Source organism: Chlamydotis macqueenii, chromosome 15, assembly GCF_036417535.1.
Source record: "Chlamydotis macqueenii isolate bChlMac1 chromosome 15, bChlMac1.mat, whole genome shotgun sequence".
Classification (NCBI taxonomy): Eukaryota; Metazoa; Chordata; class Aves; order Otidiformes; family Otididae; genus Chlamydotis; species Chlamydotis macqueenii.
Genome location: NC_141570.1, coordinates 10241308 through 10268315, shown reverse-complemented (window position 1 = coordinate 10268315; position 27008 = coordinate 10241308). Strand labels below are relative to the sequence as shown.

At 37.0% G+C, this 27008-nt stretch overlaps 1 protein-coding gene across 3 annotated transcripts; it reads right to left on the bottom strand.

The window, feature by feature from the left end:
• Positions 1-459: 459 nt before the first annotated feature.
• Positions 460-27008, bottom strand: MARF1 (meiosis regulator and mRNA stability factor 1). Of its 3 annotated transcripts, none has more exons than XM_086759575.1 (27): positions 26936-27008; positions 25389-25596; positions 23106-23771; positions 21891-22062; positions 20218-20444; positions 19204-19321; positions 18319-18491; positions 17065-17499; positions 16384-16553; positions 16123-16284; positions 15238-15427; positions 14331-14509; positions 13304-13384; positions 12719-12955; positions 11797-11916; positions 11241-11416; positions 10792-11012; positions 9968-10110; positions 8484-8617; positions 7780-7982; positions 7047-7274; positions 6017-6247; positions 5702-5914; positions 4891-4951; positions 4651-4791; positions 3443-3613; positions 460-2914 (listed from the first exon to the last, which is right to left on the bottom strand). In XM_086759575.1, the coding sequence occupies exons 2-27, from the start codon at positions 25533-25535 to the stop codon at positions 2682-2684; spliced, it is 5232 nt and encodes a 1743-aa protein (XP_086615701.1). In that variant the 5' UTR covers positions 25536-25596; positions 26936-27008; the 3' UTR covers positions 460-2681. The 3 variants fall into 3 exon arrangements, with proteins under 3 accessions (XP_086615701.1, XP_086615702.1, XP_086615703.1); XM_086759576.1 differs by having other exon boundaries at positions 16123-16208; positions 16494-16553; XM_086759577.1 differs by having other exon boundaries at positions 23622-23771.

Below are 27008 nucleotides of genomic sequence, written 5' to 3'. Positions count from 1 at the left end.
GCTGGAAAGTAAGGCTATAACCCACAAGTGACTTGTTAACTTTATTGCACAGTAACACTCCATATGACATTATTCACATCAATTTTAACATTTCAAAGTGAGACTAAAACTCGGGAGAACACCTTACTTGAACCTGCTGCATTTACACTCCTTTCTCCGTTTTCCTCTTTACACTGATAAATAGTACAGTTTCCTTCTAAAATAAACTCTAAACATTATGTTGTGGGAAGAGCAGTAAGAGATACTGATGAATACAGTACATTGCAAAAATTGGGAAAACTCTCATTCTCCAGAAAGGCAGATTGTGGATTTAGTGTTTCTTTTGTCTTCACTAAATCCCAAATTTTATCTTTCTGCTCTGTCTGGATAATTAAATTTATGAATTGTGACACAGCAAGTTAAGGATTCTAGGACAGTTTGGTTGGTTTTTTTTTTCAGGTCTTCAGACAAGGACAAGAATTATGCTTGCTTGAAAATTTTATTGACACAACTGTTTGGTCCCAACACACAAAACAGCACTTGAGCCACAAAAGAAAGTGTCCAAATAAAGGAGACAGCTAAGAAAAGAATTTTTTTCTTCTCCCTCCCATTCCAAGAAAAATATAGTGCATAAGTTGAGGGCTTCAGTGACATTTCTTTTTTTTTCAAACAGACAAGAATCTGAAGTAGTACATTTCATTGTTAAATTAAAGAATTTCATGGCTGTAACGCTTTTAGATCTGTAAGTCACATCATTCACTTAATCCTTTGGATAAAAAAATATATTGCATTCAATTAGCTATTTTGTTACACTATGAACACAACTTCTCAAAAGTATTATTCTATTACTTTCAAACAGCAATTTCATCAGAATCACACATGAATCCAGAAAAGATATGCTGACCTCCATAAATGGTATAACCACCACACTCACTTGGACAAATACCATATTTTCCTCTGAAGCAAAAATTTGGTTTTCTTTAGTACTCCAGATGACTTGTAGCTGCACCTCATAAAAGTGTAATTTCAGGTTGGTCTTTTCTCAAATGCATGCTCTTCTGAAACAAAGATCTAGACTGATCAGTGTTAACCTTATCAAGCTTAAGGTGAAAGCAGATATTCTTGCGTGTAACTCATTAAAAGCATTCCAAGAAAGCTTACCTCTGAATTTCTCTTTCTATAGCAGTATGTCTGTGGAGGTTTACTAAGGACTCAAAATACTGTGCCATAATGCTCAGAAAAACTTCCAAGTGTTTCTCTGCATTCACAATGGCTATAAGTTCACTACTGGTAATACTTGCCTAAATTTAAAAGATTTTTATAACAAAACTTGACTAGTAAAATTCTGTCTATAGCCATTATTCAGTGGCACTTCCTGTTGCTGGCTGAGAAATTAGAGCCTATGTTCCATCTCTTGTGTATTACAATAGAATTCACCTGAAAGATACTCAGCTGGCCAGTGGAAAACCTCTAGTATAGGTTCTTTCAATGCTACAAGCAATTTATTTGCTGCCTGGCAAATACAACTCATTGTAAATGCCATGGTTACCCAGAATGGGTATAAAGTCTCATACACTGGACATTTCTGCTAACTAGAATGAAGGTCATCCACTGACTTAACCTCTCTTGCAAAGCCGGCCCTTTCAAAAGCCAACACAAGATACCACAAACTGAAAAAAAGCTTCTAACACTAGGAGTAAGTTTTAGAATAAAAACAGACACAGCTAAAAGACAGCACATCAAAGAATAAGCTTCCCATTTACTAAGCATGCTTAAAAATAGTAAACAAGGTTAAGCAGAACAACCTTCGCATTTCCACATGCAGTTCGAACTTGCCTTACAGGTGGAAATAGCATCAATACTTTCCATCGCAAAACACTTTAATAAGACCTGCTCCATTATCTGTAATTTATGCATTAAATGCATATTTCAGAAATATCAGAATCTTCCTAACTTCATTTCTAGACACAATAAAATGCGTGTGTCTGTATCTTAATCTCATGACACCAAGACAGTCTTTTCCTTAACCAAATCCATGCTGGACCGGAATTAAATATAAGAGGGAAGCTTAAAGCATCAATGTCCTAGAAAGCTCCTAAACGGAACTGAAAGCTACAGAAAATATCTAAAACAAGTTTTACAAAAAATCCACATAATCTTCCACAGACATCTTTAGAGAAAAGAATTTCCAATGCAGTTACAAGTCATCTGAAAGGCCAGAGAACAAGTACAATCAACTCCCTCACTCTTGACATTTCAAGTCAGCGAGTTAAAATTTCTCAACAGGCTTTTGAAAGACAGATCATGCATTTTATTAATACTGTCTGAAACAATACCAGTAAGCAACAGCCTATAGAATACAATATGCTACATGTATGATTACACCACCAACGAGGCTTAAAGAAAATAAAATCTGTTCCATTTTAGTTGAATTAATATTTTGCTTTTACTGAACACACATTTATGAAAAATTGTAAAATTTAAGAATAATTTAATGAATGCCAGAATTTTTTTTCAAAATAATAGAAAAAATCTGCTCTGCTAATAGCTGTGTTCAGTGTAAAAGGAACAAAATCTTCACAGAATACATTAAATACAAATTAATTCTTCTAGGCATTTCATTAAAATACATAAGGGCTAGCAAATAGCTTTACTTTGTGCAGAGTCCATAGGTACTTGTCTTTCACACTAAAAAGAAAGAGTTAAAGCTTGGTTACAGGTGCAAGTGAAAAGTTTGCTGCCAATTTCACCTTGTTTTTGTGTTGCTTTTTGGCTGGGCTGTCCATTGCTTCCTTGTTTGGTTGGGTTTCAGAGGACTGACAGGGAGGCACTGAAGCATTCTCTATGGCATTAGATACCACAGAACCAGAGGTCAATTTTTCTTGAGCTGTGGTAACAATTCTTTGTTTTTCTTCTTCTGTTAAAATCATTATCTCTAAAATGAATAAAACAGCTCAATTTATTGATGCTCTGTTCTTGAAAAATAATTAATATTTCTCTGGTAATACGCAATAAAATATTTAGAAAGAACTCATCAGCCTGATTTGAAGGCAGAAGATGTGTCAATGTACACTTCTGCAGCTGATGTGATATCTGCTCCTGGTTTGTCTGCATCATGTACTACTAAGAAGGCCTAATTTATTTCTCACACATTAAGAATCTCAGTGCTCAGAAAAGCACTATGAAATTACTGTGGTAAAGAGGTTGCTACACATTACTAAAATGCAATTTTAGTGGTGGATAAGATCCCTATAAAATTCACCCAGAGAATTACTGTAGGGTACTTACAGTCAGTACTCATCAGTTTCTGATGGAAGCCAACTGCATTTCCAACACATCCCATTGTCCAATATATATATACATACATATGTATTTAAATGGAACTTTATATAAACAACTATTTGTTTGATGCTTTATTTTCCATCATCCAGAAGTAACACAACATAGGCAAGCAAACTCTTACCAGAGAGAGGTGTAGCACGTTCCTCAAACTGAATAAGGTCTGCAGACTCAAGAACCACTGGATCTGGTCTCAGTTGCGGGGATGGTAGGCAGGAAGGAACTGGCTCACACAAGAGGTCAACGGGAGATGTATTTGTGAGGCAAAGAAGTTCTTGCTCAGTTTGATTAGAAACTACAAAAATAAGGGAACATGTTTCAAAGTATCTGTAAGCTGTGGAGGTATCACTGTTTCAGAGCTGGTAAATGTAAAGCCTTCAGATGAGATTCTGAGGATTTGAGAGATATGCTGTATTTGAAATACTAATATCAAACTAATTTAATTAATGCTAACTAACCTCAGATTCATTCAAGATTTACTTCACTGGATCAAGAGCATTTAACTAACTACAATACAGCAGACAAAGCAATAGTATCTTAAAGCTATTGCTTGCCTGAGTAAATATATCCCTATAGTAAAATCTGGTATTTGCCAAACTTCAGTAGAAGAGCTGAGGAAATAAGTCCTACAGCAACAGTCTTTAATAGAGAAGGGCCAGTTATCAGACAACTCCCCTGCAGATATACCCACCTCCTATCAACTATTTATGTACCACCTAACACATGTGAAAATTAAGCTGAAAGTTTCAAAATAAAGTGAGTTGCTCTTATTAAAAGGGACAAGCCTAGATTTCTGAAATAATAACTCAAGAACTATTCGACAAGTTCTCCAACCTGCAGGTAGTGAAAGAATTGGAAACCACAGCAAGATATGAACCACTTCCCAGTTATTTTTAAGTGGAGACAGATTTATACCAACAAGACTGCCATTACTATTTGCAAATAAGTAGCAACACAAACTCAACGTAGTAACACTACAGAAGAGCACTGTGTTCTCATCAGAATACAGAAGATATTCCTAGCAGAAGCTGCTACTGACTACCTTTTTGAATTAGCTTTATGCTTATAGACTTAAATTTCCACTAAAATCCATGGGAAATGGTACTCTAGTAGCTATATATACACTGATAGTTGAGGACAAAAGATGCTCTTGTCAAGAGAAAGCATGCTTAACTATATACTCCAGGAGAAGTTCAACAGCTTTCAAGCCATAAAGCATTTCTACAGAAATTCAGATTGACTAACTCACACAGCTTTCCCCATGCTGCTTTGATTACTCTGCTTATTTCCCCTAAGATATTAAATTTCTTATATAAATCAATTTTGCATTACCAGTGCTAGGTGTTCCTAGACTTAGTTCCATTGATGAAGTGGATCCTGGGGTCTCCATAATATGTCCATTATTGTCAGCAAGTTGATTTCCATGATCATCCACATGATCAGCAGGGGGAAAACTAGGTGAGCTAAAACGAGCTACAAAAAGGCAAGTTCATTTGGTTCATTTACTCAAGTCACCTCTTAAAACAAAAAAAAAAGCAAACTAAGATACTGCTCAAAATGTAAATGGCTTACTTTTCATATCATTCTTCAGTACCACAATTCTCTTATGACCATGTCCTTTAATCCAGACCACCTACATAGGGGAAAAAAAAGCAGAATTAAATATCAGCACATCCTAAGCTCAAAGCCTAAAGCAGCTTACTCACTGCCTTTCATCTAGCCTTGCACTGACATTATTTCTAATTTGTACTACACTACCCAAGAAAAAGTTTTGTCTCAAAAGAATTTATGCCAAAGGTGAACTAGAGGGCTAGAAAGTGTACTAACTATATATTAACACAATTATACATTTGACATGGAGTTGCAAAACTCCATTTTGTCACTCTCCAGAAAGATTAATTTACTTAAAGGAAAGCTTATAGCCATAAACTTGGGTCACAAAACTATCCTAGGACATGTGGATGACAAGAAGATGCGACAGCAGAGTTCCACTGTGTGGCACTTCTGACAAGGTCCCACAACTCTTCTTTCCTAAAAGCAATCATCTGCCCTGATCAAAATGAAACGTCATCACTGTACAGTCATTCATTCATTCAAGGGAGAAATCTATTATCTCACTTGATAAAGATGTTGAGGACGTTTGTGGCCTCACCAGGCACAGTTCTTAAGCCAAATTTGACCAAAACATGTAAAAAAGAAAGTATTTTCTTATTACATAGTCCAGATTTCTCAGAAGCTATTAAAAATACAAATGGTATAAGCCTCCTTGGAGAAGCTAATTATTCTAGTAAATAGTAACAATTAACAGAAATCACAGCTGTGTAACTATTTTTAATCCATGCAGAAATCTCAATATAATTGTGGAAAGCAGAATTCTTCACACCTGTGGAATTGCTCCCAAGAGCTCTTCTAAATTATTGCATCCGTATGCTTTAGGTTGCAGCACTTCTCCCGTGTATTTGCTATATGCTACTGGGAACTCATGAAGAAAAATCTGCTGATAATGGTAAGTGTGAAGTAATGACCTTACATTCTTCGCAAACATATACAGATTTGTAAGCTTCACATATTCTGCTGCTGCACCATTGGTAAAAACCTGTTAGAAAAAAGAGAATCGAAGTGCATACTTTCATATACTGTAGTCATAATGTCTTTTCAAAGCATGAAACACACCAGAAAGGAAAAAGAGCTTACACACCTCAACCAAGTAAGGTAGACTCTTCAAGAGTTCAGTTAGGGTCATAAATCCATATTCACATGGATTAAGACAAGTACTATAGATTGTTTCATAATGCTGTTTAAGCTGTTCAACAGAGAGAAAGGATGCTCCATCCCAGGACATCAGCAAGACTAGCAACTGGGCAGTCAGAGTCCGCAGAGATTTTCTATTGATCAGCTGAATTTGCTTGCCAGACTCTGTGTCAACAACCTAGAAAAAAGAATTGGGAACGAAGTTAGGGACAGGGAAGAGATTAATTTATGAACAAGTGTGTAGCTGGGGTTTGTTTGAGCACAGCTGTATCTGATATTACATACCAGCATCTGATACTCCCTCCAGACAAAAGCACACAGGATAAAGCAGCTCATTACATGGAAAAATTTACTGTAAATACACAAAAGCTGTGTAGCAGCTTCTGTCCACAAGGTAGACATGATTTTACTCTTTATTCCAAGTGAGCTGGACCTGACTGAGCTCTAGCCTTAAACACCCGCTGCTAAATTAACAGAACGGGAGCAACTAAACCAGTATGCCCACGTCCATGTACATGTCATCTTTTTTTTCCATTGACACTTAAGACGATCTATGTATGTACATTCAGAGACAAAGCCTCAAGCCACAGATCAAAAAAATTAGGAATTTAAGACATTAGGAGACTGATCACCACTATCAGAAAGTTATTGCTTTTACACAGTTGGAATGAGGTGGGGAAAAAAAAATTGTATAGTTAAAGCAAGTACTGTTATACAATCTTTTACTTCCTATTTGCTAAACAAGCATGAGGTTTCCCAAAGAAAGTTGAAAGGTTACAAAAGAAGAAAGACATCACCATAGAAACACAGAAGCTACATTTTAAATATCTTTGGCATTTCCCCTCCAACTTAATTAAATGTTGTTTCTAGAGTACAATATTAAGGACACTGAGACTTGTAATTTTGAGACAAGAAGTTCCTTAACACAACATTACATATGTTTCAGAAATATAAACTACAAAGACAAAAAAGATTACCTTTACAACGTGGCAAAGTTTTTGCATTAAAGCTGGAACTGAGCTAACATCATAGTCATGAAGACGCAGTGTGTATCCAAATGTTTTTCTGTACTCTGTCAGTAAATCAGTCATCATAAGGCAGTTGTCTTTCTGAGACCGCAGCAGTTTAACAAACTGAGCAGCAACTGCTTTGACTTGTTCCACCTTTGTGAGTGTGAGAATTTTCTCTTCCCCACATTCCAATACCTACAAAACAGAAATTAGACTTTTAATAAAGTGATTTACCTAGTCTGTATGAAAAAAAATGTCACCTGCAACTAAAATTCAGTGCTTGCAGGCCGTCATTTGCTATGTAGCAAGGCTCAGCGACCTTCAAAAGGTAACTATACAGCAAGCAAAACTCATTTCTGAAATACAACAAACTAGGCAATTAAATCATTAGTAACATTTTTAAAGCAAGTTTAACATGACTTAAACAAAATTTAACTCTAATTTTGATGCACTGAATTTCATAAATGTAATCCAATTTATAAAACTTGAATTTATTAACAAACTTAGCCTGAACATTCTAAAAACCTTGGACCATTTTACCAAAACACCTATATCAGACTTGCTTAAATACAGCCATCTAGCATTACAGGTGCACAGTTTGTAACTTACACTAAAGTTAATAAGAAATGTAACCTCTACTTAAACAATTGTACAGATCTCAGAACAATGCTTTAGTACAGCTTAGGATTTTAGAACTTACTTGTAGGACATCTGGTATGGCTTCAAAAAGTTCAAGTAGTTTTGTAAAACCATAGTAAGCAAGTTTGCACTGACGACCAAAGTGGTGGTGATAAGAAGGAATAAATTTATTGAAGGGCATTCGAAAATGGGGCTGATGACGCAGTAAGTCTACTACCTCTTTAGAAAATTGTTTGGTTCTTTCAATTTCTTCTTGTGTACGTTCTAAAATTAGAAAACAAAGCAAGAGCTATGTACCAAGAAACTTACAAAATGCAAACAGAACAGAAGAAAAGACTGTGACTGATTTTCAGGTTAATCACATATCACTTTCTTCTACCACCGAAGACCTTTAACTAAGCTTACATGTTTAAAGTCCATAATAGTGATGCAATCAGCACTTCAGAAAATATTAAGTAGCCAAATATGGTGGTATTTTTGCTGTGCGGAAACAATCCACTCTAATCATTCCACAGAAAGTTGAACTACATGCAGAAGTAGTAACATTATTTTATGTGTTTTGCCACTTGCTTTCCTGTCTATTCCACTTTAAGTGTTGCTAGAATGACAAATTTTTTATTCGCTAGAAGTGCTTAACTTAGTTATGAAGGTAGAAACACAATTATCAAAATCCAAGTCACTCCTAGATACTTTAGTTAATATAGTTTTAAAATAGTCAAACAACAATTTCTTTGGCAACAGTAAAAGAACTAAACATGGACATACCTCTTTTGGGAATGCAAATTACCATTTCATTGTCTTGCTGTGACAAACAGATGGTTGTCTCTGGAATTTCTGATATTATATCAGCCAGTTCACACACTCCATACTCAGTAACATCCCAGTCCTTAGAGAAACACCTGAAAGTTTTAGGAAATTGTACAATACAAGTATTAATGCATGCTGTGTAGGCAAAAAAAAAAAAGTGCAAGTTGGGAGAATAAGCCTCAAATCTTTAAAAAAGCATAATTTTCATATTAGCAATAATACTAGCATGTGAAACAACGTGAAAAATATTCTTAATTCAAATTATCTATCCATTCTAACCAGAAAAAATAAAATACACTGATGGCTCAGATGACATTGGGAGAGAGCTGTATATACCAACCAGTGGATGCCTTAAACTAGTAGCAGTACGTGGGGACATAAAATAATATTTAATATGTTCAGGTTTTAAGTTATTTAAGAAAATGTTATTATATTATACAGCTCCACATGGCTACACTTTCAACAGTCTGTATTTGCTTAATAGCTACAGATATATGCTCTTCTTAAATAAGATCAGGTCTCAAGAGAAGGCAGAGACCACATCCTGGAAAACACCATATTAAGGTTCACAATACTCTGTTACATATGAAAAGGCATTTTACTGTCCTCACTTCCCCAACAGGAACCTCTCAGAAGCAAGAATACTTCACATACATTCTTAGTCAACTAATGGCTGGAGCTGACTACAATGTAGATGCACATTTAGCAGATTTAGAAATAACCAATGATGTATTTTTGCCAATAGGGGAAATACAAGTAGAAGTGTGTATTCCCAGAAAGGATCTGTTGGCACACACAGCACAACAGTACGCATGCAAAGGTAGACCACATGTAGCACTAAGATGCTATGGCTTCCTCAAAGTAAATTAAGTACTACTTTCCATCTTCACATTAAGGAAAGCATCTTGGCTCTTAACAAAAACAAAAAAAACCCCCACCGAACTATTTTTCACTATGCTAAAACAGAACATTCTTCCTGACAATAGCAAAACAAGTATTACTCCTCATTTTTGCACCATTGCTAGATCCAGCTAAAGAAGGAATAGTACCCACTGACAATCAGTCTATTTATTTTATATTTCCCTCTAAAGAAAGCCTAACACTAAATTTTCCCTTTATTCTTCATGTTAACGTGCCACAAACTGCTTGCTTAAATTCAACCTTGCAGCCACGGCTTCAAAGAGAACAAATGAAATACAATAACCCATTTCAAACTCCAATAAAGTTAAACGAACCTAGTACTAAAGGAAGCAGTACAGTCTGCTAGACAGCTTTTGTTTTCATTAGAAGTTTGAATTTTCATATGACAACGAAGAGGCAATATAGTTGCCAGAGTTTTATATTACGATTTAAAGTGCTGACTTCTGTTGCACTAGGTTTTAAAACCACTGTTGATAGGTGTGCCCTGCACAATTGTTCTTGTTTCATTAGAGACAACTTACCAGTGATAAGCCTGTAAAAATTCCCTCACAATAACTTGCTTACTGGCCTGAGTTTTGAGAAGCTTCAGTAAGTCTTGAGTAAAGCGCTTCACTTGAGCTCTGTGCGTTAGAGTTAACACACGTTTGGAACCCATACCAAGAATCTGAAAGAAAATTTTATTTGATCATTCACATCAAGCATCCTCAGTAAATTCTTTTTACTTAGAAGCCAGTCCTAGTATAGGTAGGCTAGAAATAAAGGATATAATACAGAGAGTGTTTGGAAAGGCAGCCTCATTAAGCCATACACTTTCTGTACTAAGGCATACGTCATCAAGAAATTAAGAAATGCTTCCTCCATGAGTGCTACTGCAACTGTCACACATTTGTATTTGTTATTTTAAAATTTTACAACCAATGTGACCACAGAGTTTCTTTTTTGTAACATAAGGCCACATGACTTATTTCACACAGAAATTCTTCAAGTCACAGGCTACACATCCCAGCCTAACCTGCGAGCATTTGCTGTCTTTTTATGATAAAGAGCACAACTAACACCATTTACCCAAGCACTAGCCACAGGCTAAAACCAGCTTCTAACTGTATTCCAGAGGCTTAGATTAAATAGAGTTAATTTCACCATAAGGGAAGTGTGGGGACTATAAAAACAGAACAGAAACATCTCCTCAAAAAAAGATGACAATTACACTCCAAGGTTCAGTTCTCTTTCAAGGTGGACTAGGTAATTGCACAGCCACTATTAAACGATACCATCCAGTAATTCAAATAGTTGAAGATACAAGTACAATTCTCCAAGTTAAAGGGAACCGTGCCATGTAACTCACCTGCAGGACATGAGGCACTGCTTCTAGCAGCTCCATTAATTTAGAATACCCATAGTCGGACACACGGCATTGTTTTCCAAAGTGATGATGGTACGTTGGGATGAATTTACTAACAGGTATGACACAGGATGGTTGGCTTTTAAGTAGATCTATCACTTCTCTACTGAACTGAATAAGTTGTGGATTACCTACAGGGCTCTTAGAACGTAGAAGCCAAGGATCTACAAAAGAAATAATTACATTACTGAACCTTTCACTAATATTCTTCCACTAAACACTGCACTTCATTTATGACACAGGCTAGAGCACCGGGGGGGGGGGAAGAGGAGAGATAAAAGAACATTCAAGCTAGAAGTTTAACAATTCTACAAGATGCTTACTTTACACTGTCCTTATTTTCTTAGCAGAAAGATTAGTTCAGAGAAAATATTTTAAATGGATATATTTACCTGTAGTAGGAGGTGGTGGTTTGTTATGTATCCATTTAATAACTTTAATGCCATTTTGAGCAGTGGCAATGTTAACTCCAGGAACACAGGTAATTAGATGTTCTAAAGGAACACCACCCTGGCCTTCTGGAACCATTTCAAGATCATTGAACTCTGACATATAACAATCAGGAAAACTTTGGGGGGGGGGGGGGGGGGGGGGGGGAAAGAAAAAAAAAGAGTTTTATTATAAACTAAAAATACCACTATAACAATTGTCCTAAAAATACCATTCTTTTGAGACACTTTCTGAGCAAGAGGCTTCAACAGCTTACTAGCACATTACAGAAGTCTTCATAAAATGCACATTTTAAATAAGCATATCTTTGTTGCTCAACAAGAAGTCAAAAGTAATTATTTCATAAGGCACTCACTCGCTAAAAAAGATACCACCTTACATAAGAACTAGAGGTTTTATACAACAGGTAGTTTCAGAGCATTACAACAGCCATCAACAAAATTTTAAATCTTTAATCTATCAGCCCTTACACTAAAAGCCTAAATTAAAATACTTTACCTTAGCAAAGGCACAGTACCCTCATGTGTCTGTAGAAGACTGTGAACATGGGGAGCAAATGTCTTCAGAGACAAAATCACAAAAGGAATTCTATAAGAATCTGGATCAAACTCATGCTCACTGTAAAAACAAGAGGTTGACGTTTATATGCTCATTCTACACATAGCTTGAGCATAGTATGCCTGTGCTCACGTACGTACCAGTAGTACATACAGTACCATTATACTATATGGATACAATATACTGCCGCTAGCTGACAATACCACTATGTACAGGCACAAGAAAATTCCATCTTTTCTTCTTCACAAAAACTAATACAGCTACAGCAAATTTCCATAAAACAAGCAACATTTAGAAGACTATATTTTTATTATCATTAGATTAAAATGTTCAAATTAAATTTTAGCAGCACATACTAGGCAGTTAACAGTGAACACCTAGTAAACTGCTCTAGAAGCACAACCTGGCTTGTTTTGAACAAAACAAAAAATTTAATATACAGCTTCAGGACATCTTCAACTCAGAATCATTTACTAAATCTAGCTGGATGACAAAGAAGAATGATCAGTTCCAGCTATAATTATATAATAAAATTCAGGCTGTTAGAATCTCTAGTATGTAAAACCTTCCTATATAACCAGAGGAAGGTAGCATACCTTTCAGCTTCTGCTTAAGAGGTATTCAATCCTGGCAGCTGTGCCAGAACATAATAATCTTACCTGGGCAGACTGATTCATGAGAATTGCCTAGAAAATTCACTGTGCTATCTCACTATTTTCTGCCTGACTTATTCTTGTAAACATATAAACAGTGACTGGAGCACACAATATGAACATATACACCTCAACTTTAATGTACCTGTAAGTGGTAAATGCTGTTCAAATATTTTGTAAAGTTTTATAGTATTTTATACACAGCTTACATAAAGTCTTTATTCAGGCAATGCTGCTTACAAACAGGCTCGTGATATTCCAGCTCTTCAAATATTATAGGACTACAGTTTGCTGATGAACCATCATGCGACTGTGAAGATCCCAGTGGACTCTGCCGGGCTTGGCTGCCAGGTAAAAGGCACACCAGCCGCCCACTTCCTTGGTCACGGATTGACACGGTATCCGTTAGTTTATATAAGTCTGATACAATTAACTTGCGTCCAAATCTAAAAGAGAAAAATTGAAATAAATACACATTATAAATATAGTTAAGAGAACGCAGTAATTTTTTTTAAGAAATAGGAATATGCTAGAAACTATTCTATGCAAAATGTTAAGGTAACTAATCTATTCATCCCAACGCAGAAACATGAAGTAAAATACCAAAAGTATAACCCTCTAAGAGAGGCCAGGATTACATTCATTGCCTCTGGATAGATAACATGCTGCAACATCTAACAACAAAAACCCATAACACTCCACTCTGTTACTCTCTATAAATTCACTGTAAACAATCACACAAGATCAGATTCTTTTTAGAAGTACTAGAGAAAAAACAGCAACTAACAACTTACTTTTTTTCATAGATTTCTGTGAATTTGAATATAGGCAGACAACAAGCAGGTGCATCCTGCAGAATGGACATCGTTTCTGAGCTATAAAAGAAGTTTTGCAACATTAGCACAAAATTAGTCTATTAGTATTAGTCTCCAGTCCAAATTGGTGAGATATTTACAGATGCAGTTTATGAGCTATAAATAACAGGACAAACTGCATTCCCTTCCACTCCCGAACTACAAAAGTTGATACTTCAGATCAGAGAGTGCAAGTAATAACATTTTTGCTAACTCATAAGGTAATGTCTCTGAAGAAGCTGCATCTTTCATAGATGGTGGTAAGATTTCAAGCACCTATGAAATGCAACATTAAAGCTCCAGCATTACAAATTACCAGCCCGGTCGTTACATTAAGAACTTTGAACAGGCATAATCTAAAAGGCAAGAATGAAATTAAGTAGTAAATTATACAATGGCAAGTAGTATACTCTACACTCCCAGCACTATTTTCACTAGAGCTTTCTGTGAAAAAAATGAAGACAACGTATTTCCCTAGTGGTTGTTTTCAGTAAGAAAACAGTACATATTTGTATTCTCACTGGCATCAGCACTCTAGTTCTACTATCCTCCATATAGAAAGTGGAGATCAATGAAACACCAACAGCATTTAAACTGTGGATTCCATCCTCAAAGAGAAAGTTCACATGCACTTTCTTGGAGGAAAGAAGAAATAAAGATGCCAAGTGTAATCTTAACTCAGCTGCCCAAACTAAGTTATTGAGGTATATCAATATTATGAAAGAGTAGTGGTGAAATTATTGAACACTATAAAACAGAGATCTAGGCTCTTCAGATACAACTTAAAATACAGGCAGTGCAAAAATGCTAAGCTGAGAACTAGCCTAGTTGCATTTAACACATTCATTAGGTCAAAAGACAGATTTTACTTTATTTCCTTATTATTCCTTCACTCAGTATTTTAAATCATCTCTCAGCTACTAAATACATGCTAGGACAATTACAAAGATGTCAAAGTGCTTATTACCTAAGTAGAGAGAGTGATTTACTAGCAGTTCCTGTTGCTAATGAGACCTGGATCCTTTTACTGCCAATTTTGTATCTGTGAAGACTGTTGACAGCACTGATTGCTTCTTGCAGATTTTCCATCTGAACTGTAGCCTTCAACTGGTAGTCTGTATGAGGACTGAGCTCTACACCTTTTACCTGAGAGGATGAAAACACTTTATACATTTATCACAAAATATTAACCCAAGGCAAGCAAACACAAGAGTAGCACGGTCTTGCTTTGGCCAAGAGCTGAATACAATGCAATGATGAACCATGGCCAACAGGACAACGCAAACAAGAACAGAGTGCAATGAGACTTGGCCAAGGCAAGACCATGATATTCCTTTAACACAAGCATCTTCCCATGTAGAAGCTTGTGCCAGAAGAATGTCATCTACAGATCACAGAATGTCACCTACAGAAATAGGTCCGCTGCAAAAGTGACCTCTCCTTGCATAGTTGCTTTTACTGATTCACATTCTTCATGTCTGGTTTTGATCACTTCTGGTCCAAAACAAGAACTCAGTTTTTACTGGGATTTTTAAGCTGACAATAGAAACTCAACTTCACAGCTTAAAAAGGTTATGCAGCTAAAGCCTAAGTATCTTCTCTGCATGACTAATGAGCCACTTACTATGAATTTCACATACAAAATTTCAGAATAGCAGATCTATGAAGACCACATGCAAATTAAGAACCTAATGCAAGTGACGATCCGGTCTTTCTAAAGGAAGAACACAATGCCTGCTTTTAACAAAGTGTAAAAGTCATGTTTGGATAGCTTTCAATTCCTACTCACCTAAAGCCAGGCCACAAACATGTCCATAAATACATAAACAGGAAGTATTTAAAAAAAAAAATAATAAAGGTATTTTAGCCTTTACCTTGCCATGTCTTGAGAAAATTTCTTGTAAGTTTTGCTGCAACTCTTTTCTGGATAATCTGTAATCTATATTGCTGATCTGAATGTCTGCACCATTTGCAAAAGGATCAGGGCAGTCTGTACCACTGGTATGATTTAACACATTAAATGTGAGTGGAGACGATCTATTTGAGAGGTTTGGAGAAATGCTCCTGGGTAAGATAAAAACATTTATGAGCTAAAGTAGCTATTGCACAATTCTGATATACACATCTCAAAATTAATCAGAAGACAGACACAGGTCAAGTCCAAAAATACAGTACTTGGAAGGTATCTTCCTAGTACATAAGTGTGCAGGCAAAACAAATTTCACCACAAGCAAAACATCATAACAAGACAAATTTCCTACGAGAAGAAAGGAAATAATTCATATTGTACTTCAAAGTCACTCAATTTAACAGTATATTTGACACTAAATGTTTTATTATCTTACTAACACATTTAAAAAGTCAAACGCATTCATGTTATTTTAATAATTGGGAAAGACCAGATATTTAAGCCTGGGAATCTAATATGCCTGGACAAATTTCTATTGGGAATGTCAAAGGCACTGAAATTAAGAGGAGTAAGATGTGTCTAATATCTCTGAAGATTTTAAAGACGATTTAAAGACAAAGTTTTCAACAAACAACTACCACACACTAAGTTTCTGAAAATGAGTTCACTCCATCTTGTATTTACATCCACCCTCTGTTAGCTGTTATGCAGCACCATCAGTTTCCTTTTGCCTCCACAGTGTACTCAAATAATGTGTTTAGCATACACAACTCCACATGCAGCTGTCAATAATCAATGTAAATATTGGTGAAGTCTCACTTCACCTCCAAAATAAGACACAGTCACTTACCGAGATGACCAGCAACTCTGAGACATGAGTAGAGGACTGAGCTGTCTTGAGGCTGTCAGCTTACTGAAAGCAGAGGGATAGCTGACCTGAAATACAGTTTCATCTTTATCTTTTTTATCTACAGGGGAATTGGTAACACTCCTGGAAGCAGATGTCTCTTTTCTATTTACAAATATACATAAGAGAAATAAAACACATTATGTTGCAGAATTCACATTAAAAATATAGCTAACATTGATATATTTTTATTTTTAAACATACTTCTGACTACTTTTATAGGACGATTCTCCCATTCCCATTTTTTCGGTTGCCAGAGACACAGGAATCGCTGTATTAGAGTTACTCTGAGGAGAAGGAATTTGTTCTCTTACATTTTCTTGCTGGTTTTCAATATTTCTACTGATGGTCTTTGATTCAAGGCAGCACAGCTCCTATATGAAACAGATGAAAGGTCAGTATAAAAGCACCAGACGTCCCTTGCTAGAGGCTGTCCTTGTGATGGAAGCCTAGATAACTCAGTTTTTCTTGATAACCAGGAATATTTTATTTCCTGTGACAGAAAATAGTAAACTGTCAATTAGTTGAAATACTTTTGCTACACTGTATATGTACCCTAGTTTTCCTTAAAACTAGCAAAGCTGAACACCCTACATGTTATACTCAACACCAATACAAAAGTCAAAACTGTCCTAGGATTTAAGACTCAATAAGTACCAGTAGTATTTCCACACTGAGAAAAAGGTGGCAGGAAGGGTGAAAAACAGCCCTTAAATTCACTGTCTGCTTTCCAAGCAGATGAATACAGGTCTCATTCAGTGATGTCACTATACAGTACAGTTATCCATTAAACAGGACTGACGAGTTAAAGGTAGAGCTGTAACAGAAGCAATCTTCAGAACATGAGGAAAAGCAAGAATGTTAAAAAAGGTAGAATAACAATACCTGTAAACTTTTAACATTTGTGGGTTTGACGACAGATCCATGAATGTGGAATCCTCTCCAAGCAGAGCCTTTGGTACCAGAACACTGATCATTTGTGTCTTTGTTGAGGGGGCACAGCTTTGTGTTCTTGTTAATTTTTTTGGGAGACTTCACCTTTTCAGTTGCCACAAAGCTGGAGCTTTTTGTTTCATTAATTTCTTTGGTTTTGGGAGTAAGAGACACTACAATCCTGTTACCAAAAACATCTTCATTTTCCATTCGCTTCCGAGCCCGTTCCGCACTTTCTTGATTTAAGAAACGGAGAATTGCACTGCTTCCAGAAATGCTCAGCACCTTCCCTCCACAGTTGTCTGACAAACGCCTGAGTCTATTACTGACACTTTTGCTGTCTCTGTTTGTTGGCAGATTATAAACATATAATAGCGTACGACAAGCCTGTTTAAAGGGAGTAAGATTTTGATTACGTCAGAATACCCTCTTGTACAAAACCAGTATTTTCACATTGCTTCTGGTCATACATCCTCTCCCCCTGCCCTCCCCCCCCAAGTAATGTTTTTGCAGCATGCAATTTGTCTGGAAAACTCTCATATCAAGGTAGATCCTCAAACTTATATCTCAAATATAATTTAAAGTTAGAGGAGACTACAGAGGCCCTGATCACTTCTCCAGATAAGAAAGCATCATGTTTGCAACCCAAGAATTCTGTATGTTCTACAAATGAATCTGAACGCACAGTTCAGGAAGTTATTCCAAAGAAAAAGGTCGTGAGTGCTGTGCAACGACAACACAGAAAATCCAGATGTAATCAGGAAGACAAAAAAAAACCCCAAGAAAACAGTAGACAGTGACTCAAAACTGTTAAGAAAGCATTATACAGCTGACTTAATGCACAACTAAGTGCTTACCCTAACTTTCTGCCAGTGAAAGGCATGCAAGATACAACATCTGATAAATTATTTAGTGATAAGAATGTGACCTTGCTATTTTACTTTTTTAGATAATTACTTCCTTCTTTTATTATTTCATTATTTCAGTCTTAAAGCAGAACAACATACATTCACATGGTAGCAACTGAAATACAGACAATGGTCAAATACAGAGCAGACATCATGTCTCACCATAAAAAAACCACACACGTAATTTCAGCCTGTTCTCCTACATGGGGGAAGGGGGGGAGAAAAAAAAAAAGAAAAGAAAAAAAAAAGGAAGTCAACACTTTGAAATGTCTGTTGCATTAAGAGTTAAGAACCTTACTGGCATTTTCAGTGGTAACCTCGGTGGCAAGTCTGAAATAAATTCTTCAAAACAAATAAGCTCATGGGCATGATGTAAGAGTGCTTCTGAAGCTTGGTTTTTATGTACCAAAATGATCCGAAAGCCATGTCTATGCCTCAGGTCACTGAGTTCCAAAGCAAAGTTTACATCCGCTGAGGGGGGAAAAAATATAATAAATAAGGAAACACAAGAAAAAAAAAATATTACACAAACAAAACGCCAGACCTCACTTGACAAATTCTATTTATCACTAAAATTTCCAACAAAAAAGCACCAGCAGCTACATAGCTTTTCAACAGACAATTTAAATTAGCAGTTAGCATTCAATCTCAGACAAGGGTTTCCTTTAACAGCAACTTCTAGCAATTTATCAGCAAGGCATTCAACTGGTCCCATATACTTCTAGGACAAACATTTGTTTAGCTTCAGGGAGAAACCCAAGGCAACACACAGCAATTAAACAGTTGAGTGGCTTGCATATTTAACTGTATAGTATGCTGCTACAAGAATAAAAAAATAAATCAAATTCAGAATGTTTTGAGCAAAATGTAAGATTACCATAAGGAAGACTCAATTAATTTAATTGGCTTCCTGCTGAAGCTGTCTAACTTCAGTATTTATACACTTATCTACTGACACTGAATAAGACATCAGATTCCAGTGCCGATTTAACCAAGCCAAGTTCTCATCTTACTGTCCTTACTTGTCCCTTGCTACCACTGCCACTATTAGGAATTCTTGAGCAATTCAGTCAAAGCTGATTCTAAACACAGCCCTTGGAAAGCAAAACAGTGTCACATGCAGAAGTACTACTGAAGAGAAGAACTGAATTCTTCACTGTAGATGAGTACCACAAACACTTACTTGACACAAGAACAACAGTGGCAGGTGCAGTGTGTGTATCAGCAAATCTCCTAAGACTCTGTCTGAGTTTGTCATCAGCAGCATTCTTTGCTGTAGCATTGATGTGTGCAACAGTCACCTGTGGGAAAACACAGACACACTCTAAAGGAAAGTCTGAATATTAACTACGCTTGTTTGATTTTTTTTTTCATTAACATAAATACAAGCTTCCACAGGCATCTTTTATTTAGATAAATTAATGCACATACACATGAAATACAACATGTATGGATCTCAAACTTCTAGTGAGCAATGAACTTCAACCCTAGTTGTTCAGCAATGTCTTAGGGATTACTTCTGCTGTTCTTTGTTAAAGATCACAAGATATATACCTTAAAATCATTCCATAAACCCTCATTTGAAATACAGGGGTGACAAACACAGCAAGTACTCAGTATCAATTCATTTTACCTCATGTAACAGATTGACAGTTTATCTGCTTATCATATCTAAAATTTAGGAGTGGGAAGGGAACTTCTTACCTAGAAACTTTCACAAGAAGTCAAAAAAAACCCAACAAGCAAAAGGCATTGATAGAAAACATTTAGTGTTACAGGTACCCCACTCAATCCCACTAATTTAAGAGTGTCAGCACAGTATTCACTAAAAAAGTTTAAAAAGTTAAGTTCACATAATCATAGTTCTTTTAGGTTAATGACTTAGTCACAGATTTGAAGAGTAACACTAGAACCACCACCACCACCACTTATTACTGGACAAAACCAGAATCACCTGTGAACACCAAAACTAAAGCTAAACCAGTAATCTACATATAGTGGAAAGCAGTTTCAGTTTTTAAAACTATCACACTGGTAAAGTTCAGCACTAAAGACCTCATGCATAAACTGATTATATGCTCATACACTAAACACCACAGAAGCTAACATAAAGCTTTAGTCAACAGGAATCACTATTAGCATACTCACAGCACACAAATTCTCAAGCAAGAACACCAAGTAGATGCTGTTTTGATACCTGGCAGTTGTTTAGCTCCTGAATAACTTCTTTATTTTCTTTACTAATGTCACACACACAGATGAATTCTGCCTCTCTGTGACCTTTAAAAAACTTCTCACGAATCCTCTGTACAACTGCTATAGCTGAACGGCCAGTGGGAATTGAACAGTTTTCGATATCCCAGAAGACTCCAATGGGGGGCAAGTTTTCCAGAACTTGGCCTGTTATGGCAACTTCTGGAGACCCTGTTCAGGTTGAACAACACAGCTCATTTTAATTTCCAAATACCAAAAATGTTAAACTTAGCATACTATAAACTTTGTACATGGAAAGCTTTATGTTTTAGAGAATGACATGCCCAAGAATGCAAGTTCAGTTTTATTCTCTTATGGAATCGGAAAAAAAAAAAAAATATCAGGTGTTTTCAAAGTTTCTCTTTAAGGTAGAAACTTTATACCTCAAATCAGTCTTAAATAGAAATTTAAATTACTGTTAAGTTAGGATAAAGATGCAAGACAACTTCAGCTTTACTTTTAAACTCTCAAACAATCAAGTAATGTATTTAATAAAAATGTTATCAAATGCTGAGGTGGGCATGTGCCCTGAAAATTGTCTGAAGTTCTGTCACACTAAACTCAGCAGGTGCTGTATCAGTAACAGAAGTGAAACACGAAAGCTATTCAAATTTACAGTGTGCACAAAATAAACAAAACTGGATGAGATTACCAGTATAGTGACAGTGATTACAGAAAATTAAGGCAGATACAAAGGTATCTTACAGTTCAGGACAGCGAGGTTAAGAGTTTCTGCTATTACAGGCTAAGAAGTGCAGATAAAGCTTCTTTTATTTCAGCACTCTGAATATCTACTTAATTTTGAATTAACATTATACACTCATTCCATTCCAAAAAAAAAAAAACCAACTAGAAAATAAACATGAGGAATGACACAGAATTCTCACAGGTCAAAAACAAGCTAAGAATTAAAGTTAGCAGAGAGTATAAGCACAGTAGACAAATGTCGTATTTGTTTGGGTATATGTTGTAACTGCATTTTGTAAGGATGCTTAACTGGGGTGTTGCACCTTAAAAACTAAAAACAGCTGTAGTCCTAAAATGATAGTAAAACTATTCATTTTCTTATTCTTCTATGACTTTTAAAAAGTTATAAACTCTCATAATAGCTATTATTTTGTAACTGAAGCAGTACTAATACTATGGAAAGACCATGTAATTATTTCACACAATATTTTCCTCTCAAGAACACTGAAAATAGCTATATTGTAACTATTAACATTACATGCCTACTGCATATGAAGTGATAATAGACACTACAGACTAAGAAAATGCTTTTCAAAGTATGGCTGAGCATAATTTCTTTAACAACACCAGAATGAAATAACTTCAAAGTCCTTAGAATTTCTTTTTCTCCTTCTTAAAAGGGTAAAAAAATATAATAGTAAAAACCCAAAACTATATGCAAACAATCCAGTAAGTTAACTCAGTAGTCAAAACAGGTAAATCCAAGTTACAACTTCGCAAAACAGAAACAAGGTATTTTTTTTACTGTTCAGTCTTCTATAACATTATAGAATTTTCCAGAGAGCAGTGCAATTTAAGAGAACTCTTCACATGCAACAGTATTTAAGGAGGACATCCACTAAGTGCAAGTTTCAAACAAATGTGGTTTACCATATTTCTGTGGTGATTTGCCAAGGCTGCTCGCCAGTAGCAAACTCTTCTCATTTCCTGTTCCTTTGGTTCCACAGCCATTACATATTGGGATAGGAACAGGTGCAGTCTGTGCACTTGGAGGAGGAATATTTGGCCAGATTTTAGCAGCATCTAGGCTGTTTCTGTTTGGCTGTTGGGACAATTTTTCAGAATATATGTTAATTTAGTATACAATATTAACACATACTATTCCATGCTAGAAATGCTCATTTTACCTTCTGCAACAAGTGCAAGTTCAGATGTACTCTACAAAGTTAATTAACAACAGTATCACTGCATAAAAGAAGCTTCTATCCTAGTCTTTCCTAGCATACCTAGTGCTAGATTTTGAAACGCAAAGAAACATTCTATAAACTCTGCACATCAAGACATATCATCTTTACGAAGTACTAATATGCATTCTGGGAAAAAACCAAACCAAACCAAAACAAGACCTACCACGTGAAATCAGCACAGTTTAAGAGCACAAGGTTTAATCATCTCCCCCATCCCCAAAATGGTGGTCATAATTCCAAACATGCTGAATTCACCATTTAGTTTATTGAAATGAAGACATTTCGCTTCTATATTGGAAATCAATTTTGGCAGTTTAAGTAACACATCTAGCAAAGTTGAGTATACTAACTCACTTGAAATTCCTATTAAAATTCAAGTACAGTTTTAATCAGTTCTGAAGTGTATCAAATTTGTATTTAAATATAAATTCAATTTTAGGAAGACTGAACTAAGACCTCTCAAACCAAACCTAGAATATCCTTATAGCACAGACATTTCACCTAACTTACAAATGGACCTTTACTGATCAGCTGCTCAAGGGTACATGTTAACTCTTGTTAGCCTTTTCTCACAGTCACTACTACGGAACATTTTAATTGGAGTTCTCAAGAACAGGTAACTGTCTTTCAAACCCAGTCAAAATTCTGCTTGAGTACATTACAGATTCCCTGTAAGCTAAACATTGTGACAGCCTCTTTTGTCTTCCAATCAAACTGAACGTTACCTCAGAAAACAGATCCTCTTCAGAAAGTATATCTGGTACATTTGGACTGTGCATCACCAACCAGGAGGATGCAAAGCCGCAACCCATGGAAGGTGGTGCTCTGCTCAAGTAACAGTATTTCAACATTAACCATATACCATGCGTAATGAATGAGAAATGTGATGTGTACAAACCTTGCTCAAGCAGTCACTGCAGTAGTGAGAGCCCTTTAAACAAACTGAAGGTGCCATGTTTAGGTGCAAAGGGTTGGCGCACACACGTGATGTTAGCTCCGACTGTGCAATATGTTCATCCAAGTGGCCTGTAGCCCCACTTGTGAATTCAGAACAAGGAAAATAGCCAGTAGATGTGCAGCTCTGAAGGGCTGGAAACTGATGCAGTTTGTGCACATTACCATGACAGGACTGGAAATGGAGTTTTCCACAACAGGGCACATGTTGACAAGAAGATACACTGTTTTCTACACACATGCCAGGGAACTCACTCCCAATGCCTGACAAATTGCTTCTAGCTGGAGGGTTCTTCAGTGAAGATGCAGACTGATAAGCAAATCCTGACCCTACTTGACAAGTAATCGTCCCAGTGCTTTTTGAGTCTAACATTGTGCCAGGGTGAATCAAGTTACCACCACCACCACAATGCATTTGTGGAGTACAAGAAGAGTCAGAGCCATGAGCACAGCAGCTTACTTTCGGGCCAGGTGAAAGCTGTATTTGCTGTTGCTGAAGAGGATGAACATCAGGAAGTGGTACTGCTGGAAACAGTTTAGAGCCAGCATTATGAGGAGATGAAGCATCCTTCAATGCTACAGCAGCTTTCTTGTTCTCCATGTAATCTTTCTGGAAAATGAAAGTTTTGTTATATTCAGGTACATAATAAATCAGTAATTTTACAGTATAAGTGAGCATATGTTTAGACTGTTACAATTTTAACAATAACAGAAAATTTTATAAGATTTATCCTTACGATTACTATAACCTCACTCTCTGAACACATAAAATATTAAAAGAATTACGTCAGTTACGCACACCAGCCCAAGGTATATTGGTTTCAGTGGATTTTGGAAGCAACAAAACCAAAAAATTATAAACCAAATAGCAATGGGCCTGTAAATCAGAATTTGAAAAGCAGAAAACTGTTGGGCTAAGGCTAAGAGATACTCTGCAATTGCAAAGCAAAAAAAAAAAAGACTTATTTTAAGAGCAAACATAGATGAATGCGATGCAAAGTAAACAAACCCCACAGTTTGAAGGTACATGAATAACTAGAATCACTTTCACTTTGAATAAAAACATGAAAATTTAAGTTTTAGAAGTAATGCATTAAAAGATTAAGACTTTAAAATATCAGAAATTATATCAAGGAAATAAACTAACAGAGGATAAAGAAGATTTAATTTTCACAGCTACGTAAGTGCTGCTTGCCTACTCTGATTTAAGGCATCAAGATGTACAGACAAAGGCACAGACAGAAATATAGGGTTTTTTAAAAACAGTAGCAGTGAAAACTAAGCAAGGTTATGAGCAGCACAAGAACAGTCAAGGTCAGTAGAGCTAACCTGCAAACAACTCACTGCTCCAGAGCTTTAGGCCAGTACTTTAGAACAACTTTCATTTTCCAATTTAAATTTAATGCATTTCCTGCTACACAGTAATGAATAATTGATTACCCAAGATCAAAACCACCTCTCTCTACCTCATGTCACGCCTTATGAAGATGCACCCTGACAAAAATCTGTCTGGAACTGGTTTATATGCTGAATTCCAAAATTTATGGCAGCACCCTTCCTAACCCCTCACACATGAGAATAGTGAGACAACAGAATACGTGCTTGTTTGTTTCTCCCATGTCTTTTACTGAAAGTCAGGCTGAACATGCATGTGAGTGTGTTACTTAACCGCTGAAGCTTGCCTGCTCTCATGCTATCCCCTCTGTTCCTTAGCATTTTGCATCTTAAATGTATAGAATCATACACAGTTACAGAACAGGAACATTTGAAGAAATGGAAACAAGGAAAAATTAGACATTAATGAGGAACGGTATCCACAACTGCTGTAACTAATATATAATATTAATAATTCAGAAAATTCTAAATCTGCCTCCAAACTAAATTGCTAAGACTACTTTCCTACTCTACTCTTCAGCAATAACTTGGTAGAGCTTTCAACAACCTGCCTTATACTTGAAGCAGTCAGCTGGGTGATTCCAAACAGAGCTGCAGAGGGTAAAGCCTGTCAAGCAAAGCAACTCACCTGCTTTCACTGACTTTGATGAGAGAGCTGTGAACGCAACTAAAGACCTTAAATTCCCACATCGATTTTGTACTTACCCTGGTAACTACTGTCTCTCCTTTCTCCCCTCACCACTTGCCCCCTTTAGCCAGCAATAACACTGCAGTTAGTTATACCTCTCCATACCAGGATATCACTTATGCTTTTAATAAAGCTATGAATTACCGTTTTCGCACCGCAAGGCAAAGACTTCTCAGCAGCAGAAAAGCAATTAGAAAGTTTCCAGAGCCATGGTTTAGCATCATTCTCTTGTTGCTGAAGCCATCCAAATGATCCGTCGCAGAGGTTCTCTGTCCTGTTTCCTTCCATCATACAGCCAAACAAAAAGGTTCAACATTCTTTCATCCTCCCTTCCTTTCATTCTTCCCGCCTGCTAAAGAGAAAAAAATGCATGCTTTAAATAAGGTTTAAGGTAAGTCAGAAAAAAAACTGTGGTGGTCTTATGAATTCTGCTACTGCTAGATCACTGAACTTGCATTATTTCTGCTAAATGTAGTTACGCATATGGGACATAGCCTTGACTATTCCTGTTTAGTACAGAATATTCCCCATGACCTGCAGCACAGGTGAGCAGTTGGAGGAAAACACTGTTGAAGTCCACAGCATTAGCTACAGAATCCCAGAAATGCACTGCTGCTGACATGAAATAATTCTCTGAACTTTTCAGTGCATTCTCGTGGAAAGAGAACCCAGGAGGTAGGTTTTCCAGAACAGCCTACCAGTAAATACAAAATAGCTGCAACTGAACTCAGACGATGAAAGAATTAAACTACATATTAATTGTTGTTCCACTGGCTAACAAAGTTACATACACCTGCAGTAAGAACCCAACATTTAGTATTTAAACAGAGCTTTAAATTAATAAAATTATTTACAAATAATTCCACTAATTTTCAAGCTTCCCCAAACCACACCACATCAATCCAGCTTTACAGAACCACAAAGCAGCAAAGCAACTTGTTTAACAGCCAGCAACACTGTACCAGGAAAACTATGTCGAGCAATCAAGTCTCCTTACCCTTCAACTATGTACTGCATTCAGTAGACTACACTTCTGCAGGTTTTTTTTGCACTTCATGTCAAATATAATAACCATAAAATACATTCCATAGCATTAAATTTCACCCAACGTTAATTTTAAAGAGAAAGGAAGTGACTTTTTTTTTTAAACCAGAAATAATTTGTTCACACAAACTTTAAGTACTCCAAAATTATGTTTAACAAAATATTAAGTTAATAATCAAGTCCTACAACGCCGGAGCACGTTGCTTTTAAAAATGCCTGGTAGCATCAAGTCGCTTAGGATTAAAACGGTAAACGAAACTAATTAAAAGTTGGGTTAACTACGCATGCCCGCGCTCTGCCCTCTGCGGCTCGCAGCTCCCTGGGTGCTTCCAGCTCGGCCTGGCCCGCAGCCCGGGGGGCGACAGCGGGGCCCGACCGCCCCCTCATCCCAGACAAACGGCCCCAGCACACCCCAAGCCGCTGCTGGCCGAACGGCCGCTCCCGCCCGCGGGGCGGCGCCGGGCCGAGGTCGCCGTGCAGCCCCGCCCGGGGGACGGGCTGCTGCCCGCCGAGGAAGCGGGCCCCGTCCCCGCTCGCCCGCGGCGCTCCGCCGGGGCCTTCCTGCTGCTGCGGCGGAGACCACCCCGGGCTAGCGGGAGCCGCGGGCCCGGCTTGGCTCTGCTCTGTCCCCGCCCGCCGAGCCTCACCTGAGCCGCCCCCAGCGCCGCCGCCCCTCACATGCCGCCGCAGGCCCTCACACCCCTTTGTTGGCCTCCCTGC

Bases quoted from the DNA above. Each gene is read 5' to 3' on its own strand.
- MARF1 (XM_086759575.1), bottom strand. From the start codon at position 25,535: ATGATGGAAGGAAACAGGACAGAGAACCTCTGCGACGGATCATTTGGA. The intron at 15,428-16,122 runs GTAAGTGACTGT...TATCTTACCCAG, and splicing joins CAGAGTTGCTGGTCATCTCG to GAGCATTTCTCCAAACCTCT. The intron at 2,915-3,442 runs GTAAGAGTTTGC...TATTCATTTTAG, and splicing joins ACGTGCTACACCTCTCTCTG to AGATAATGATTTTAACAGAA.